The sequence below is a fragment of the Triticum aestivum genome, chromosome 7B, assembly GCF_018294505.1.
Source record: "Triticum aestivum cultivar Chinese Spring chromosome 7B, IWGSC CS RefSeq v2.1, whole genome shotgun sequence".
NCBI lineage: Eukaryota > Viridiplantae > Streptophyta > Magnoliopsida > Poales > Poaceae > Triticum > Triticum aestivum.
Genome location: NC_057813.1, coordinates 709,586,136 through 709,604,874, shown reverse-complemented (window position 1 = coordinate 709,604,874; position 18,739 = coordinate 709,586,136). Strand labels below are relative to the sequence as shown.

At 41.2% G+C, this 18,739-nt stretch overlaps 1 protein-coding gene across 2 annotated transcripts; it reads right to left on the bottom strand.

Annotated features, from left to right (window-relative positions):
* Nucleotides 1-3,969: 3,969 nt before the first annotated feature.
* LOC123160311 (transcription initiation factor TFIID subunit 1) lies at nucleotides 3,970-18,159 on the bottom strand. 2 transcript variants are annotated; one of them, XM_044578115.1, is made up of 20 exons: nucleotides 17,955-18,159; nucleotides 17,742-17,854; nucleotides 16,788-16,850; nucleotides 16,660-16,702; nucleotides 16,237-16,476; nucleotides 15,468-15,577; nucleotides 14,492-14,663; nucleotides 13,031-14,045; nucleotides 11,801-12,003; nucleotides 11,463-11,700; nucleotides 10,869-11,205; nucleotides 10,352-10,558; nucleotides 10,147-10,239; nucleotides 8,871-9,077; nucleotides 7,338-7,532; nucleotides 6,484-6,961; nucleotides 6,258-6,403; nucleotides 5,995-6,060; nucleotides 4,971-5,918; nucleotides 3,970-4,785 (listed from the first exon to the last, which is right to left on the bottom strand). In XM_044578115.1, exons 1-20 carry the CDS (start codon nucleotides 18,004-18,006, stop codon nucleotides 4,423-4,425), a joined length of 5,289 nt encoding a protein of 1,762 aa, XP_044434050.1. In that variant the 5' UTR covers nucleotides 18,007-18,159; the 3' UTR covers nucleotides 3,970-4,422. The 2 variants fall into 2 exon arrangements, with proteins under 2 accessions (XP_044434050.1, XP_044434051.1); XM_044578116.1 differs by having other exon boundaries at nucleotides 14,492-14,660.
* Between the last annotated feature and the right edge of the window lie 580 nt (nucleotides 18,160-18,739).

The window sequence follows — 18,739 nt, the reverse complement described above, 5'->3', positions numbered from 1 at the left end:
ATATTTCAAGATTCAACTTTGACCATAAGTCTAACCAACGAGACCGGCTGCGACGGAAGCAAAAATTATACCAGTGAATTCATATTCAAAAAAAGGTTTTCAATTATATAATTTTTTTTTCCGCCGCAGTCAGTCTCTTTAGTTAAATTGATGGTCAAAATTGAATCTCAGAAAGCGCGGGCGTGCTATATTTTGAAACGGATGGAGTATTCTCTCTCGGGAAAAAAGATTGGTGGTGCTTTAGACATGACGTACGTAGCCTGAAAATGGACCGTGAGTGTATGCAACATATGATTTTCAGGTTTTCAGTCTAAATAGTTAAGACGTTGTCGGGGCCGGGATCAAAATTCTAAAACAAGCCGAACGACGCTGACTTGCGGGCAAGCGCTTGGATCCTTCATAGCTTCGGAGAGGCTTCGGGCCTTGCAGTGAATCTCTCCAAAAGCATGGCATTGCCCATCCGATGCAACACAGTTGACATGGAAAGAGTGGAGCAGATCCTGGGATGCCTGACGGGCACATATCCTTGCAAATACCTCGGCCTCCCGCTTACAGTAAGAAAGCAAACATCGGCTCAGCTCATGGGGCTCGTGGACTGTCTCGCACGCAAGCTGCCAACTTGGAGGGCCTCCTCCATGCCAAAGAGCGGCCGCCTTCTTCTAATCAATCCGATCCTGTGTGCAACCCCGATCCGTGCATTGATGGCGCTTGACATTCCTCAGAAGGTACTCACAGCCATGGGAAAGATTTTGCGAGCGCGAACGGTGGACAGTGCAGAGTTGCCTGGGAGGCCATTTGCGCGCCCAAGTGGGCGGGTGCCCTGGGTCTTCCAAACCTTCGGTGGCTGAACATCGCCATCCAAGCCCGATGGCTTTGGCTCCAACATATTGATCAGTCGAGACCATGGGCCGAATTCCAGATCCGAGTTCCTGAGGAATCGCAGCAACTCTTCAGGGCGGCCGCAAAAACTACGCTTGGCGATGGCAAGAGCGCCCGCTTCTGGGAAGATAGGTGGCTTGCAGGTTTAACGATCCAAGATGTTGCCCCATCCATAGATGACGTCGTCGCTCCCAATGCGCGGGTTTCTCGGACGGTCCACCAGGCTGTTTCAACGGGGGACTGGGCCTTGGACATTGGTCCCGACCTCTCCAGCGAGCAGCTAAATGAATACATGAATCTGTGGGATCGGGTTACCAGCACTGCGCTCAGGCCGGACGAGCCAGACCGCACCACTTGGAGTTGGGAGGCCAATGGAGTCTACTCCACTAAGTCTGCCTACGAGGCCAGGTTTGTGGGACGAGAGGTGGAGCCGACGGCAGAATTCATGTGGAAATCAAAGGCCCCGCTTCGCTGCCGCTTCTTCCTTTGGCTGGCGATGCACAACAGGTGTTGGACCTCGGACAGACTCGCGAGGCGAGGCTTGGACCACCAGGACGCATGCCCCTTCTGTGATCAGCACGAGGAGACCCTTGATCATCTTCTTTTGGGATGTGTCTTCGTGAGAGAAGTTTGGCATGTCATTTGTGGAGCTCTGGGTAGGCCACAGTGGGCGCCGAACCCGGACTCGAGGCTGCGGGACTGGGGTGCCGTCACGGCTACTCCGGGATGGGAGGCAAAGGACACACGCGCTTTCCTACTGCTAGTGCTATGGAAATTTGGAAACACCGAAACGCAATTGTCTTCGATGGCGCCTCCGTCTCTTCGAAGACGCTAGCGAGCCGAATCGACACCGAAGGACGCGCATGGAAGCAAGCCGGCATCTTCAAAGGCAACATATAACCTACTATTGAGGGTTTAGTTAGGTGGGCTGAGGGGAGAAGTTAGGCTTTGATAGTGTACGGCTAAGCCAGTGGAGTTGGTCCGCATGTAACATTTTTCGAGAAAACGGTCCGCATGTAACATTGTAACATGTAAACACCAACCTGGACGGGCTCTTGTCATCATCCCCTTTCTTTAATATATAGTACGCACACTCGTGCGTATTCGAGAAAAAAAATTCTAAAACAAATGGCACATAAATGTTCCAAAAGTTTTTTTTAGGGATGTTTCAAAAGGTTGACCGAAAGCAATGTCCAAAAGACATCGTGTGTTTGTGAACGAGAGGAGTAGTTAATTAGTTAGTTAATAAAGAATGAAATTAAAGACTTGTTTACCTGGTCAATAATACACCCCGTGTTTGTAAATAGACGGTGTTTTACACATTGACATGGTCTCTACAAGTATCTTTGATTCACTTTTTCATAACTACTTCCTCCGTAAACTAATACAAGACGTTTCCTTTTCAAAAAATAAAATAACATAAGACGTTTTAGATCACTTTAACAGAGGGTACATTCTAGTGAAATTTATGAAAGTACTTTTATTGATAAATTTCATGATACTATTTTCCATTTTACAAATATACCTATTTCCATGAAAATTGCTTTTGGAGGCGAGCTCCATGGAGGCCTCCATTTGTAAAATTCAAAATTACTATTTTTACATGTCAATAAATTCTAAAAATAAATACAGATATACATGGAAGCATAATCTACATGTGTGCAAATTTGTAGGACAAAATACGTTGAGATGAGGGTTGTGCAAAAATAAACAAATCTGGGGCTTTTCAGCACATGGATACTATTCATCCTCAAAGTCCATGAATTTGTCTTTTTTGTACAAGTCGTATTTCAAGGTATTTCATCCTGAATTTTTATACACATATACATTTTATCCTTGTATACTTGCATATATTTTTTACTTTTTTTGTAAACCGGAAAGTTTGGATTTTGAATACTTTTCCAAAATAAAGGACTCCATGGAGCCCAGTGTCACCAAAACGCCGCACTCCCTATTTCCTTTACAAGTCATCAGATGAAACTTTTGACCGGGCGGTCTTTACAAGTCATGTAGTTAGGGCATGTACAATGGTTGATAAGATAGTCTTATCTTAAGTCTTGCATGTAGTTTAGAGATGACAAAAAAAACATGTCTACAATGGGTCATCTCTTAGCCTTATCTTCAATAATTAGTTATTCCTAAAAACGTGATGCATAAATTATGCTAAGAGATCATCTCTTGTCTTCTCTCAAATAAGAGAAGACAAGTCTTCTCTTATGATTTCTCTCTCTTTCACCTCATCAATTATCCTACGTGACAGTCCTAAGATAGAACCATTGTACATGCCCTTACGAACGGAGGTACTACTAAAAGAAATCCCCTACGTTCTCTCTCTCAAAAAAAAATCCGCTTAATTTCTATATGTAACTACTAGGTAATATCTCCCGGTATCTAGTAGTACATCATAGTAAGATACGTAAGCTTTTGGTCATACAAAAGTTACATGATGAAAGTTTGGCGGCATCTAGCGATGACACACATGCAAGACCAAGTACAATTGGCGACAAGAAATCACCAGGTGTGAAAGAGTTCCAGTACATGTCTCAGCCATTCCATGTCCTCATGCCACGATCCAAACACCCTTCGCTTGTTTCAAGGCTGCCTTTGTTTTGAGGTTTGCTTACGTGGTACTCCCTCAGTTTTTATGTACTCCTCATATTACCTTTGTTCCAAATCAAATTTTATACTGTTTGACCAAATATATAGAAAACAACATGTAACATTTATAATAACAAATATATATGATGTGGAAATATATTCAATGGTACATGTACTGGTATTGATTCGGTATTGTACAGGTCATTTTTTCTACAAATTTAACAAAGTTTGACTTCAGACAAAGTTAATATGCAGAGTAAACTTTTTTTTCAAGGAGGGAGTAGGCCAACATCCCCGGCATAATCACATTTTATGCCATCACATCAAGTAATAAGAGAAAAGGTCTCAGTTAGTAGAACATTGTTAAAAAGATGGTTACTTCTCCGTTACATCATCAGGCCTGGTCACAAGTCTCCATTCAAAGCATGCACATCTCATTCAGCAGCTCAAGCAATGTTAAAAGTATAGAGAGGCAGGTAAGCAACCTGTACATTATATATAACCCCAATCCACACGCTTTGACTTTGGACATTCTGCACAGTATATATAACCTGTCATCACGCAATAACCTTCACCCACCATACCATTGCCGATTCAAACATCAGTGATTAGACCAGACCAGGTGCAACCCCAGGCACGTGCTTTGCTTACCATTTCTACATCTATATATCCAGGACGTACAACTACACCATCTGAATATTCACAAAAGTTATACCGCTACATTTTTACAGCAAGAGGCCAAATAGTTACAGCGGAGCCTCTGCGGCTAACCTAGAGCTTGTCTACACTCCCCAAATTTTTTTTACCTCGTATGTATTTTTCTGACTCCCAGCGCCTAATAGGAAGAAACGGGCAAAAATAACTGGGATGAAGCTAAAAGGAATGTACAAGTGCGCCATCCCTCCCCTCGCTACGGATCAGCAGCCTACGTTAGGTAGTATCTTGTTACTGCGCTAGCCCCTCGATCGCACTTTCGGCGTCGTTGAGCGCATCCGCGCTTTCCTCGAGAAGGCGATTGCAGATCTTCAGGAGCTGGTCGGCCAGCGGAGGGATGTGAGGATGCCGCGTGTCATTGTAAATGTGCGCGTTCGTTGCTATCTGTGCAACGTCATGCCTGAATTCCTCCCTGTTTCTGTACTCCATCTTCCTCGCCTTGTCCCTGATGGTGCCCAGATCCATTGGGCGCTGGATTACGTCATAGTAATCGGGAGCGACTTTCTTCGTCACTGGTTTAAGAAACAGCAACGATATGGAAGTTTGGTTCCGCAAGTGGTCAACTATCTTATCCAGTATGTTGGAGAGCTCAACCTGCATCAGATGTAAAAGAAGAAGTTCAGTTCGAACATGGTTGTAGACAAACATTATTAATTCCTGCATCAGGATGCATCATGTAACTCCTTGTGAAGACGGAATCAGCAAAAACGGTTGTAGGCAAACATTATTAAACAATGTACAATTCCACCAAACATGAGTGAAAACATCGGAACAAGTACCTCTCCTCCTCTGCGCCGCTTGGCCGATGGAGCATTTTCTGCCATATCAGCTGGGGTACGTCTCTTTGTTGCTCGATCTCTTTCAGGTACCCTTCTGTCATTTCTGTACGGCCTGTGATCAAGAACGTCGTCATCTCGAAATTCGTGTCTTTTCTTTTTCTTGTTTTTCCTCTTTGACTTCTGGAGCTCTTCCTCCCTGCTTACTTCTTGCATCCTAGCTTGAATTAGCCTCTGTTCCTGCATCACTCGCTGCTCTTTAAAAGCACTCCAGGATTCATCACTTCCTACTACTTTGCTTTTCCTGTTACCATCCAGACCCAACCTATCCTGCGAAGAATTCATTTGGCAGGGCTCTCCAGCATACCAACCATCATTCTCTCTGATGTTCTCTTTAAAACTTGGCAATTCAGAAATTTTCCTTAGCTTTCTGGGTTCCTGACCACTCCTATTTTCGATAGCTGTTAGCTGGCCTACATGCCCTTCAGGCTGCTTGAAAATGACCTTCTTACGAGGTACATCCTTTTCTGCCTTAGCACAAAGCCGTATCACGATAGATGGCTTAGGAGTGTCAGGAGGATAGTCTTCAGACTTGGTCTTACTGCATATTTTAATTTTGCTCACATTTCCAGTAGATCTCAAATCATTAGCATCCATTGTGAGTTTATCAGAAACCAAAGAACCTGCCACTGACATATTCCTCTCCAAGGACTTCTCAGGTGCGCCACATCTGAATCTTACTGGTTTGATCTTTTCGATGCAATCGGGCCCTTCAGTTTCAGGAACTTCAGAAGAAACCTTGGCTACCAACCTCCTGCCCGGTGGCTTCGTTGTTTGAACATGACTTGCTTCATCAAGAGGATTAGATCTGTAGGAAATCACATCCAATCCTGAGGTTTCTGGATCCTGCCCATACTTGGGGCAAAGTTTGTTGGTCCGCATGTGCCCAAGCTATGCAATAACAACGTGACACAAAGTCAGGGGGGAAATTCAGAACATGCGAGTAATTCAATGTACCATGCCTTACCTTTCCACAAGCTCCACAGACAAGACACAAAGTTTGTTGGTCCCCCTTTGCTCCCTGCCTCTTTTCCTATAAAGAAAGGCAAGCCACATAAGAATAAAGAAAGGAAGATATGATCACCGCTATATTAAATGATACTGCTATTAAAACAAGTCTAGAAGTTCAAAACATGAACCATAGATTCTTGATACAAATTCAGTATGGCGACAAAAATGAATCGGAAACAACCAAGACTAGGTTTAAAACTTCAGATGAACTTCTGATACCTCTTTCACAACTCTTGGCGTGCTCTCCTCTAGGGTCAATGCACTTTGCCTGGGCTTCGTTTTATTGGCACCCTGGTTATACATAGAGGTGCCATAATTTGTCATTTCCACAGGTTGTTTCTTCCCCTTTATGTCATTACCACTCTCTGCAACATGATAGTCCATCAATAACAATTACTAAACTTGGTATTTGGAAAGCAAAACTATGAAAGTAGCAATCAACGACCTTCGAGCAATTTTTTTACTAGAGCAGCTTCTGCCTGATCATCTTCCTCGTTAAATTGGACTCGAGTAGAGAATTTTCTCATTTTAAGCCCTTCCATATCGTTTCCTTTATCACTTCTCAGATCTGCATTACCAACATCTTCATTGTCAAATTCTTCAGCATCCAGTAAGTTTTCAAGATCCCCAGCAAACGAGTCGAAATCGCTGTTGGCTTCTGTATCACTGCCATTGTCATCATCGTCTATGGCAGAAAGTGACTGAAATTGTCTGTCCCAAACTTCCTGACATTTCTCTTTAGCTTGGTGATGAAGCTGCAGAAAAGACATCCTTTGTTCACGTGCAAACTTGCTAACTGGAATTTCATCAATCATAATTCCTGACGCTGCTTGCTCACTTGAAAGCTTCCTCACCATAGCAATTCGATGCCACCTTGTTAATTTATCAATTTGTTCGTCTGGAACGCCGAATTTGAGAAGCAACTATTGCAATGTTATCAATGGAAAGCATTAGTGAACAAACTGTAAAAAGACAGAAAAATAAGGTGTGCCATAAATGTAAATACGTCAGATTGTCTACCATGGTCAATCACATGTGGGAGTGGATCCCACTTCTCGTTGTCATAGCCAATGGCATTTTGGCCACTATACATCTTCTTTTACTGTATGGAGGTAATTATTCCGTTTTTTGCAGGGATCGACATATAACTTTCCTCACAAACCAGTCAATAAAATAATCATGTGAAAGACTACCAATAGACATCTATGTTTTTACTGATTCATGTTCCATGATCTTAAGTCATGCCAACGCCTGGAACCCCCTGGCAATGTCAATGTGTATAGTGCTGATAGATGGTACCTCTCGGGCGGCATCCATGCTCAACCTGCGAAGATCAGCATCCGTCCCAGTAACAGTGGTGCCTTTGGCTGCAGCCGGCTTTTTCTTATGAGGTAAATTGGAGACAGGATTTACTCTCACATAGCTAAATCCTAGCCCACGGCCAGATGGATCACCAATACCAGAGATTTCTAGCCTTTCTATATTTTCTCTGTCCTGCATACACGCAAAAAAACTATATTAGAACAGTTGAGCCGAATCACACACCGATAGACAAGGAACACTAATAATGTACTACATTTTTATTTATTTTAAAGAAGGCACATACAAACGTGGATTTAAGACATATATACATGCACCATCCAGCAAGATCTGCCACTGATATGGGCAAGAAATATAATACTGGTCAGTATCGCACAGATCATACAAAAAATTATCTCTCTGAACACCCCATTCTGCCAGGATATAGTTTGTCATGGTGTTGTTGTAGTGAATACCGCTCGAGCTCACAGGGGAGAAGGCTGATCCCTCCATGTGCCCCCTCCACTAATCTCTGTCCTCTCATTCCCTCTCCATCTCTTCCCCTCTACCCCGTACCCACTAGGTATGACCGTGCCCGCTCAGCATAACCGCTTCAGTGGCAGACTACACCCTTGCGCCCAAAAGAACTTAGACTGGTAGAATCAAAATCAAGCAATGTGAAAGGGCTGGCTCAGCACATACACAAATTTAGTACATATATACACACACCAAATACATTGCACGGTGTTTGGCTTTGATCAATGATTCAATGATCATCAGTACTACACTACGTTGTTTCACCTATCTGCAAGATTGTAATTTTGTTCCTTCTTTTTCTTTTCTCTTAATCCCACTGTATTAAATGGACTTTGTATAGTTTTCAGTTTTATGAAGTGGTTCAGGCTGGCGTAAACCCACGAAAGTCCCCATCATCAAAATAAAAAAAATCACTACTGCATACAGGAGTGGAGTATCCCAATGTAACATTGTGAAATTAGGAGAACATATGGTGCACCGAGGCTTGTGGTGCACCTGATGAACCCATTCTCAGTAACCCTATGCAGAAGTTTTAGAAAAAACTGAAAAAACAAAATCATGGATCTAGACAGATCACATATCTACCATGTTACAAGATTTCAAATCCAATGAAGAAACAAAAACTGGGCTGCGCCCAGCCCACTTTCACTGTAAGCACTGGATTTGTCATTTTTGTATCTGTGACCCCTTTTTTCCAGAAAATTTTAACACTTTCAGATAGGGCAACCGAGGCCGGGTGCACCACAACTGCGGGTGTACTGGATACACTCTCATGTAACTAGTCACTTACTCGCGTCTCATTTCCATCTTAAACTGAGTATTTTTCCTGTAGCTGCATGGTAGACTTGTTCATACTCTCTCAATATATATTCAGCAAACCATAGCAGATGAAGGTTATCCATGGTATCTCTAGAACACATCAAAGATATTCTTTGCGCCAAAAGTGGTTTACTGGTTTTAGTTCCACAAACCATCATTAAATGGGCAAATAGGTACCTGGTTCATACAAGCAACAAAATTACTGGTAAGGCTCCAGCTAGTGATTTGCAATTCCCTCTCAATATGTGCTGCAGCAGCAAGCTCAATTGCCTTATCGGGAAGCTGATCCATTGCGGAAGCCAGTCCCACAGGCTGGGTAAGCTTGTGGATTCCTAAATGCTTGAGACGATGCTGAGCAGCTTGCATACTCTCATGACAGCAGACCTGAAGAAGTGGAAGTTTTAGACTTTCAATTACCATATACTCAATAGCAAGATAAGACACTACTTACAAAGCAAAATTAAACTGTAGAAGAACAAGGTTGCATACACTACTTCAAAGCTCTTCTCACGTTACACATTAGAGAGATAATACTTCCAAGCTTTTACCGCAGACGCTCGGTTAATCGCTGATTTTTCCATGGGTTATCAGTTTGTATTGGAATGCTGGACGCTTAAATATTTAAATGGATGTTCAGTGATATACTTCTAAACACCTTTGTAAGCACTAACCAATGCAGAGATGCTCTAAGAGTGAAATGCATGACCTTGTCAATCACACCACTACACACACACACACACACACACACACACACACACACACACACACACACACACACATATATATATATATATATATATATATATATTCAGCCCATGGATATGATGAAACAGCTCGTGAGTATCTTTATTTACTTAAGAGAAGTACGAACAAATGGTTGTCGACCTAGCCGCTAATCTTGAGCAAGTCATGGCCATCAATTCCATCTGAAGCACTTCCTAGAAAGATGTCTTCCGCTTTATCTAACAGTCTCTATACAAGTGCCTGGAATCTCCAAAGCACATAACCTCAGCTTACTAATTTTCTCAAAAATGCAATTCACTTAACACCACTTATTAATATTACTCTGAAGTTAATAAGAGTGCTGAAACTGACAGTCATCTCTTATATTAGAATTAAATATAAGGTCTAATTTTCATTTTGTCTTCTTTGAAAATAAAGAGTTCACTTCAAACCCCTGTATTGTGTCAAGAGGGGGAGGTTTAAGCAATTGATCATTCCTATAACAACGAATACTTAGTACAAGTTTTCTATGTCCTTGATTTTGCAATTCATGCACGAGGGAATGGGGCTTTGGAATGGTGGAACTGAGTAGCTGATCAAGCTGGTGATCCTTGTATAGCACGCGTTATGACTGACCAGCACAAACATTTCGAGGTGAGACTGTCAATTGTCATCAAGAGACAAGTAGTTGTTTGTCACAAATGACAAAAGGAAAATTTGAGAAACTCACACTTTCTGGTGACAACATTCTTCTAAGTTCATCCTCTGACGGAATTCGAAAGTCAGCTCTCTGTGTCCAGAAAAGATGTCCATTGGGTCTTTTCTGTTAAAATGAATGCAGGTGAGCATTAACTAAAACAAAAGTCCATAGCTGGAAAACAAAAGGATATTACAGATATAACTGCTGAAGTAATAAACATGGGTGATAGATCTACCTCCAGGTCTGCACAATGCTTCAATCCTTTTCTCATAATAACATCTGTCAGAGGATGCTCAATAGGTATTTCATCAGCTCGAATCTGAGAAAGAACACCAGGCCTCTCCCTCACACGGAATTCACGATATACATATACGAGTATCCGATTCAAAAGATAATTCTGCAGATTTTTCGGTCGTGGTGAAAATACTTCCATATGTGGTTCCTGCCAGGAGAGAACAAATCTATCATTTGACGGATGAAACTGTTTGAGATTTATCGCAAGTATATCCTATCCAGGAATGATGAAATGCAAGAAATAGCAAAAAATGCTTATTTATGGATATTGTAGCAACGTTTAGTTGAAGATTTTCCAGCATTACAAACTTGCAGCACAATAAATAAACAAAATAACTAAAGCAACCAATCCAAAATTAGTTGCCTTCAAGTAAAAACTCCAAAAGTCAAAAGAAAAAGAGCGACAAAAATGAACATCCTAGAGATATAGAATAGAGTATTTCAGCACAAGAGTTTACTTGTTGGCCAACAGCATATAGCTTGTCAATGCGGCGAAGAGAAAGCATCCCTTTTGGCGAACGAACTAAAAGATAATCAGTCGATGCCACCTTATGAGGAAATGCAGGTGCTCTGTACATGTTTGTCTCAAGACATGATTGATGGGACCCAGAGCGTACATCTCCCAGAAAAGGAGATTTACCAGCAGGCTCAATAGCAAGCACTGTGCCCAGTCCATGATTGTTGCTTCGCAGGGATGTAGCTGTCTGATCATCAGGTGAAGTTTTCTGGTAGTACGTACAGAGTCGAGCACCCATTCCTGCATTTGCGAGTAGTAAAGGTCTCTCCTCGCAGTATCTGCATTGAAAGCGAAAGATAACACATGGCACATTAATAAACAACATACACGATCAAAACAACAAGTACAGTATATGGCCATTTAAATGATCAATAGCAGATTCTGCGTGCAGTAAAGTAATGTTCACCACTTGGCCAAAGTAGTAGTAAAAGTACCAATGTGAATTTCACATAGGAGTACCAATAATTTGCATATGTACACGTTTATGAAAATTACTATATGTGTGTATGAAAGGAAATATTAAGATTGGACTTACTCCATCAAAAATACATGTCCATCCTTAACGGACAAGTCAGATCTTTTCCTGAATGCCCCTGGAGGACGTAGAGCCTTGTCCTTGCCAGGTAACCTCTGTGCTTTCGGCCATAGATGTACTTCAGTGCGAACAACATGCAGAATAGAGTTTGGCCGCACGTTTTGCATGGCCAAGGAAATGTCATCCTCAAGTTCTTTTCCAGAACCAAACAATTTGATCTTTTCAGATGGTCGGAATTCTGCATGTAGTAAAATTAAGGCACCATAAAGTAACCATTGATGCCCTTCTAAACAAAAGCAAATAAACAGAACAGAACAGGATAATGAATAAGTACTGGCCTAATTTCTTGGAAGCTTTTGATTTTACTGATAGTGGAGTTTCCTCTGCATTGACGAGAAGTTTCACTCCTTTTCCTCCCAAAGTCAGTACTATAACAGTCATTGACCCATGACTACAAGCAACTCCTTGCAACTCAACAGCAAGTTTATTTTCATGGGGGTACCACTTAGCTTTTGGTCTATGGAAATTTGCAATTTCATTACTGCATGGAAGTTTAGAAAAAAACTTATTAGGAATGAAGTCAGCAAAAAACAGACAAGAATAAGCGGTAGACTCATATCCTTTCTTCCTTAATTCATTATTCCATGAAAATGGATTATTCCATGAATTCCTCAAAGCGAGGCTCATCAAAATCAAAAAATCTAAGACTACTATAAGACTACTAAAAAAATAATAAAACAAGAAAAAAATTTGAACGATTAAATTACTGCTCCCGAATATTCAACTGACCGATTAATTTCTTATAAAGTACTCTATTTCTCTTTGCCAAATAAGCCAGCAAACGTCGACGTTTTCCCAAAAGTCTTCATAGACCTCTTTCCGATGAAAAATCTTAGTCAGTAGGTTAGCTACGCATGATAACTAAACCCCGAGAAGTGTACTTGCTAAATATAGCTAAGAACAAGAGTGTACGGAGCCAAGCCTCACAAATAGATCTGATGTTTTTCACTGGAAAAACTCAGTGGAAAGGCATTCTACAAGAATTATAATCTGATAATTTCGACTTCCAAATAGTGCTGTCTTTATAGTATACGAGCAGCTGTCACAAGTTCAAACTATATCCAACTACGGATCTCCAAAATAAGCAGGAAGTTCATATTATATTATATAAAAATTGTCATGGAAAACAGTAGAATAAGAAGCCCAGTCGCAGAAACCAGAAGACCAGCGAGGCGGTGGTAAAATATATACGCATATACACATGCAAAAGGTACCCAAATCTATTGTTACAGAAATATTTCCCCAAGATAACAGAGCAGCCGGTCGTTCACTTGACCATACATTATTGATGAACAACTGATATGTCACACTATTTCTGTTGAACTGTTTTAAAATGATCTGTCACCCTATTTAAAAAAATAATCATGCCACCCCATGACCAATAATTATCCCCGTAATGAAATAAGTGTACAAATATTGCAAGATTTATCAAATACAAGTTTGTCAATCCAAAATGAGACGAGAATCATAGATGTGGAATTATATGGAAAGGGGGGAGAGACTCATACATGCTCAGGTTTAGCTTCATGGTCTGCAGCTTCAGAGCAGGAACAGAGTGTACCACCTTTACGCCCATTGAAGAACGCTTTTTAGTATGAGATTTAGCTTGCTGTGAAATCTCCTTGTTGGAATAAAATTTGTCATTGGAGATGTTGAATTGGCCATCGAATGTAATTATTTGGTTCTTATGGCCAAAATTTTCCACTGTTGAAGTCCTCACTGACCGACTAACAATCATTGCAAAAGCATGAGAGCGGAGGTGATTCCCATTCTCTTCATCTAAAATCTCAAAAAGCATCTGGTCATCTTTCAGGTCCATGATTAGCTTAGGCTTAGGAGCATCCTCACTGTGATCCCAAATTATGTTGTCCAACCAAGATCCTTCCAACAGTTCCTTGTTCAGTAGAGAGAGGTTGCTTAAACACTTCATTGTAGCGATTTTAACTGCTCCATTTATGTTATTTGGTTCTGCATGGTCTAGGTCATTCTTCTCCAGACGAGTCTCCTTTGTCAATGGAGGGTAACTATTCTCAGGGGAATGACAACTAGCTGAAGCAGGCATTTCTGTAAATCCAAAAGGCTCTGGAGAGCCATTATTTCTACTCTGTACATCACAATACCTGGACACATAACCATAATCCTTAGCCTCGTCTTCGCTGTGAGTATCAGAGCTCTCTTCAGATATTACACAGCTTTTTAAACAAGGCCGACTTTCACTTGCTGGTGAATTGCCCCAAATGATACCATTTTCCCAGTCTTCGTGCTCAAGTGGATAAACATCAGGACAAACTGGAGCTTGTTGAGCAGTAGGGAAATCTTTGTGTGCTTCCTTCATTGGTTGTTCAGAAAGGCACGAATCTTTAAACCCAAAAGTATCACTAGAAATTAACTCATCACTGTCACTCTCAACCAAATCTTCATTCATCTTGATATGCTTCAAAGATGAGACATCTTGAATAGCACACCTTAGAAATACTTCCTCGTCATCTTCAACAATGTCAGAGATGTTTGTGATCCGGACATCTGGAAACAATTAATACCAGAGAGAGGTCTATGGCCAGTCAGAAGTGATAAAAAAAATTAAACTAGTCTTCTATTAAATTGGTCGCACATATATGACTTTTGGGGGACTTTTTAAATGCACAAATGTGACTTTCCAAAATCACATGCACCGACCCATACAACCACATATATTCTCCCTATTAAGTTAGGGCTGGGCCTCAGGTAAAATGATCTAAGATCGGAAATCAAACAAGCAGTAATAAGCATAAACTCTCAGCATGGTTTGTGCTAATTAAATTTATTTATATTCAGATTTAACAACCTAAGCAGAAACAGTAAGTAATTCTATGTAATCATTACTTTCAGATTAATGTGCCACCAATCACACACCAGCTATGTATACAATACTGTCAAGGGGTCATGACGATCTTCATAGATTAGTTTCTTATAGTGAGCCTGTTGAATACCTTTACTCACTGGCCGCTTATGGTGATCTGTCTTGGCTTTTCTTACAGGCTCCTGTACGCCAAAAACTTCAGAGAACTTCAAGATCGCACTCCCATGCTCTATGCATAAAACAGGGAGGGAAGTCGCAGATTTAGACTCCAGTTGATCTTCTTCAATGTCAATTTCTTCCTGCTTTATTAGAGACAAGCAGTACAGTAAGACAGGTAGATATATCATTACAAAGCAACTGCAGATTTGTGAGTAGAAATATGTTGAGGCATACAGCATGAGAAAGTGTCTTACAGGCTCTACTGGAATAAGTGTCTACAGCATGAGCAGTCCAGTAAGACAGGTAGACATACTTTTCTACTGGAGTCCGTAAAGGTGATGACTGGGAGAAGAGGTCACGGGTGGTGGATCTGGGAAGGAGCTCGCTGCGCTGGATCTGTAAAGGAGGTCACCGGAGGACGAGGGTGCATTTGGAGGAGGTGGCGAAAATCTAGGGCAGAGACAGTCATGGGCGAGAGAAGGAAACGAGTTGCCCACGGGGGAGAGGAAGGGGCTGGCTGTTCAGGTTGGGGTATACCAGCGGCATTTGCAGGTAGTAACAACCCAACTCTAGGGGCATTTGGACATTAGGTGGGCATGGGTCTGAGGTGAAGCTGGTGGAGCAGCCTTTTTCGAACTCCACTAAAATGAGCTAGGAGTTTAGGTGTTTGGGACAGCTTCACCAGATTCATTTGTGGATGAATGGAGTGAAACTCTCACAAGCAGTGTCCCCTAGCCAGTTTCCCCAAAATAAGCATAATCCAACCTATAAAGTAAATTTGGCTTTCATCCAAAAATATTCAATCCTAACCCAAACATGTTATTGTGTGACGAGCAGAAATACTTAATTAAAAATGTACCAAATTCTGAATGAACAACAAGTGTAACTGAATATGCCAAGTAATTCAGAATTCATGGGGGAAACAGTTCAATTTAAATACTGTGTACCTGACAAACTTCATATTCAACATCCATACTTTCCTCTAGTTGTGGTAACGAGCTAGATACCATTTCGATGGCAGGATTGTCGTTAGAGGGTGATATACCCAGCTGCTCAGCTGAAATGACATCCAAATAGATAAAGGGAAAGGAGACTTACGTCAACTAAGCAAGATGAAATCCATATAAATAAAATTCGAATATAAACTATATAGATACATATAAATAATATTCAAACATACTCCCCCTGTTCCGTTTTAGTCTGCGTTTTAGAATTGTCTCAAGTCAAACTTCGTAAACTTTGACCAGCTTTATATTAAAAAATGTACATCTACAATACCAAATAAATATAATATGAAAATAATATTCTACAATGCATGTAATGATATTGACTTGGTATTAAAAATGTTGATATTTTTCTGTACAAACTTTACAAAGTTTGACTTCAGTCAAAGCTAATATGCAGAGTCAAAAGGACCGGAGGGAGTACTATATAAGGTGTTGACTTCAACAGGTGAGATTGGTAAACTATATAAGGTGTTGACTTCAACAAATGAGATTGTACTGTTTTGCTTGCAAACCTATTCTTCGCAAAATAATCATGGAGAGCGAAATGCATAAATAGAAGTTGCATGATGTTTTCAGATGTTCAAAATGGACACAGTTCGTGAAAACAATGGACGTTGCCACTATGAACAGCACTCACACAGGCCAAACAAAAATAGTAATAAATTAATAATAAGCACAAGCACATTCATAAGTACAGATATTGCCAAACCTTGTATAAAATAATCACCAGGTAACTCCATATCATTGGGTGGTTCTTCATCCTCATCATAGTTCTCCTCATCAAACACTGAAACTTCACTGCAGACCGAAGCAAACATTGTGTTTGAGGATAAGTAATCTTTCTTCGATAGCAAATGATCTTCCTCCGTAGCTGCTTCAACTTCAGGTCCATCATATTGTTCATCAATATCTTCATAGTCAATAGCATCTTCCGCTTTCTCATCATAGTCTACAGTACAGAAAAAAGATGAGGCATCAACTATTTCGTACAAATATATAATACAAATGGGAAACATCGAATATCAAAGCTGTCAGAAACAACAGAATAATGAATAGTTCACAAATTAGACTCGACAAAGACCCATTAAAACTTGCTCATGCTTATACAGAATTACAGAGATGTACCACTTACCTTGCTCATAAGGATCATCTGGAACTGAGGAAGACTTAGTTAGCTATAAGCAAACAAGATAGTATTAATGCATTTTGAAAAGAAAAGATTAATCCCATTAACATTGTGATTATCATTGGATAACATACATCAATGTCTTTCAGTGATGGACCAAGCTTGTCTGCCAGCGCAAAAAGATGGTCCTTCGCATCCTGATAATTCAAGAAAAAGTAAGTCATAAGAAATGAAGCACAAGCATCATTACATTACAAAGACAACTAAATAAACTCTTGTTGTCAAAAGTTCAAGCAAAAAATCAAACAATGGAGGTAAGTCTATGCTGCAGAACTGACTGCTTTGGGTTAAAGAAGACCTACTGAGGAAAAGCCAAAAATGCTTGGATGGTTTTCCAGTTACAAGAAAACAGTAATATGGACAGAGGAATCATCAGCGGATTCTTTGAACTTTAACTGTCATTTTAATGGCAATCCTCCTATCCAGGTCCAAGCCACTCGTGTCATTTTTGAAATTTTCTGAACTTGACTCAATATCGAAAGTGTACCCAGTTATGTAGTGGCTGCCTCCAAAAAAGACAGAAATACTATTCCTACTTGTATTTCGCATTACCAATAATAGATACTGTATTTCCTATCGCCAAATAAAATAAGTTTCTTGGATGTTGTACCGTTAATCTTTCTAAACTGCTAATGTTAGCTGCTATCAGATTACAGATCACTCTAAACTGCAAAACCATACAGGTAGCAGGCAAAATGATAATAAGCACTTCTGTCAAATAAAGTTAAGCTGTACTGAATTATCGGGTATGAAACCTCTCCAACGATCCACGGAACCAGGGTGTTGAAATAATAACTCATATGCTGGTGACGAGATGCAACTTGTGCACTCGCGACAACCATATCACACTGGGTAAAGCTTCCCCATCAGTCTATTCGCATCATTGGAGACATATGACAGTATTGCACAAGTGGGAAAAAAATGTCTGCATTTGTATCATCTGAGAGAGGCAGCCAGTTGAAACCGTACAAGCACAAAAGCATGAGATTCCACAGGAGAACATAGATTGGCGCTAACACGGTATTCACCTCGTCGAGGTAGTCAGCGTCCAGGTCACCAGCATCGTCGACGTTGCCGAACATAAACCCCAGGAGGCGATTCCCTCCGCCAGGCTCCTCGTAATCGTCGTCGTCGTCGTCATCTGGGAGGACGCCAGAGGTAAGCGAGATGGGGCAAATAAAAACCGGCTCGATGACCGATCGATCGGTCAGCCCTAGAGGGCGGGAGGGCGGCGGGCTCACCTGCGGCGCTTGTGGTCGCAACGTCGTCTTCGTCGCGCTCGCCGTCGCTCATGGCTTCCGCCTCGGATGCGCCGTCCGCGGAGGCGGCCGGGATCCGGGGAGGGGCGCGGCGGCGAGGAGGGGAGGCGGGGAGCGGCGGCGCGGAGAGAGGGAAGGGGGATGGGGACAAGTGAGGGCTGCGGTGCGGAGGCGGTGCGCGTCGGGGTGCGGGAGCAACCGGGCCGGGCTGACACGAGCCTTGGCCCGTTATAATAGACATGGCTGCGCCGCCTTGAAGCCAGCGCCAGACTGGGCCGGCCCGGTGCCACAGGCCTCAAAGCGCTCGTTTTTTTCACTGGTTTTCTTTTCGCATTTCTAGTTTCGTTCTTGAATTCGATCAGTACTATATAAAACCCAAGTATTTTATTGATCAGGTTGAACTGGGGATAAAGGATTTGCAGTCCCCTACCTTACTGTGCCGCCAAAAAATTTGATCGAAAATCTAGAAAACAGCAAGTATTCATCCACGTTTTCTTATGAAAAGCCCCTTTCTTTTATTTTGAATATAATTCTACTTATATTTTTTCAATATTTTTCAAAAAAAAACCTATTCCTGCTTTATTTGACCCAGTTTCGATGATCATAAAAAAAACAAATAAATCCAAAAAAGAAAAACATATTCCTACTTACTGAAAAATCTAATCCTATTTATTGAAAAAATTATTCCTACTTACTGAAACATCTAATCCTACTTATTGAAAAAATTATTCCTACTTACCAAAAAACAAATAAATCCAAAAAAAGGA

What these genes read in the sequence shown, in the direction of transcription:
- LOC123160311 (XM_044578115.1), bottom strand. Translation starts at nt 18,006, where the DNA reads ATGAGCGACGGCGAGCGCGACGAAGACGACGTTGCGACCACAAGCGCC. An exon ending in TATATGCTGTTGGCCAACAA is followed by an intron (nt 10,559 to 10,868) that starts GTAAACTCTTGT and finishes CTCTCCTGGCAG; the next exon opens with GAACCACATATGGAAGTATT. An exon ending in CGCCAAGAGTTGTGAAAGAG is followed by an intron (nt 6,061 to 6,257) that starts GTATCAGAAGTT and finishes CTTTCTTTATAG; the next exon opens with GAAAAGAGGCAGGGAGCAAA.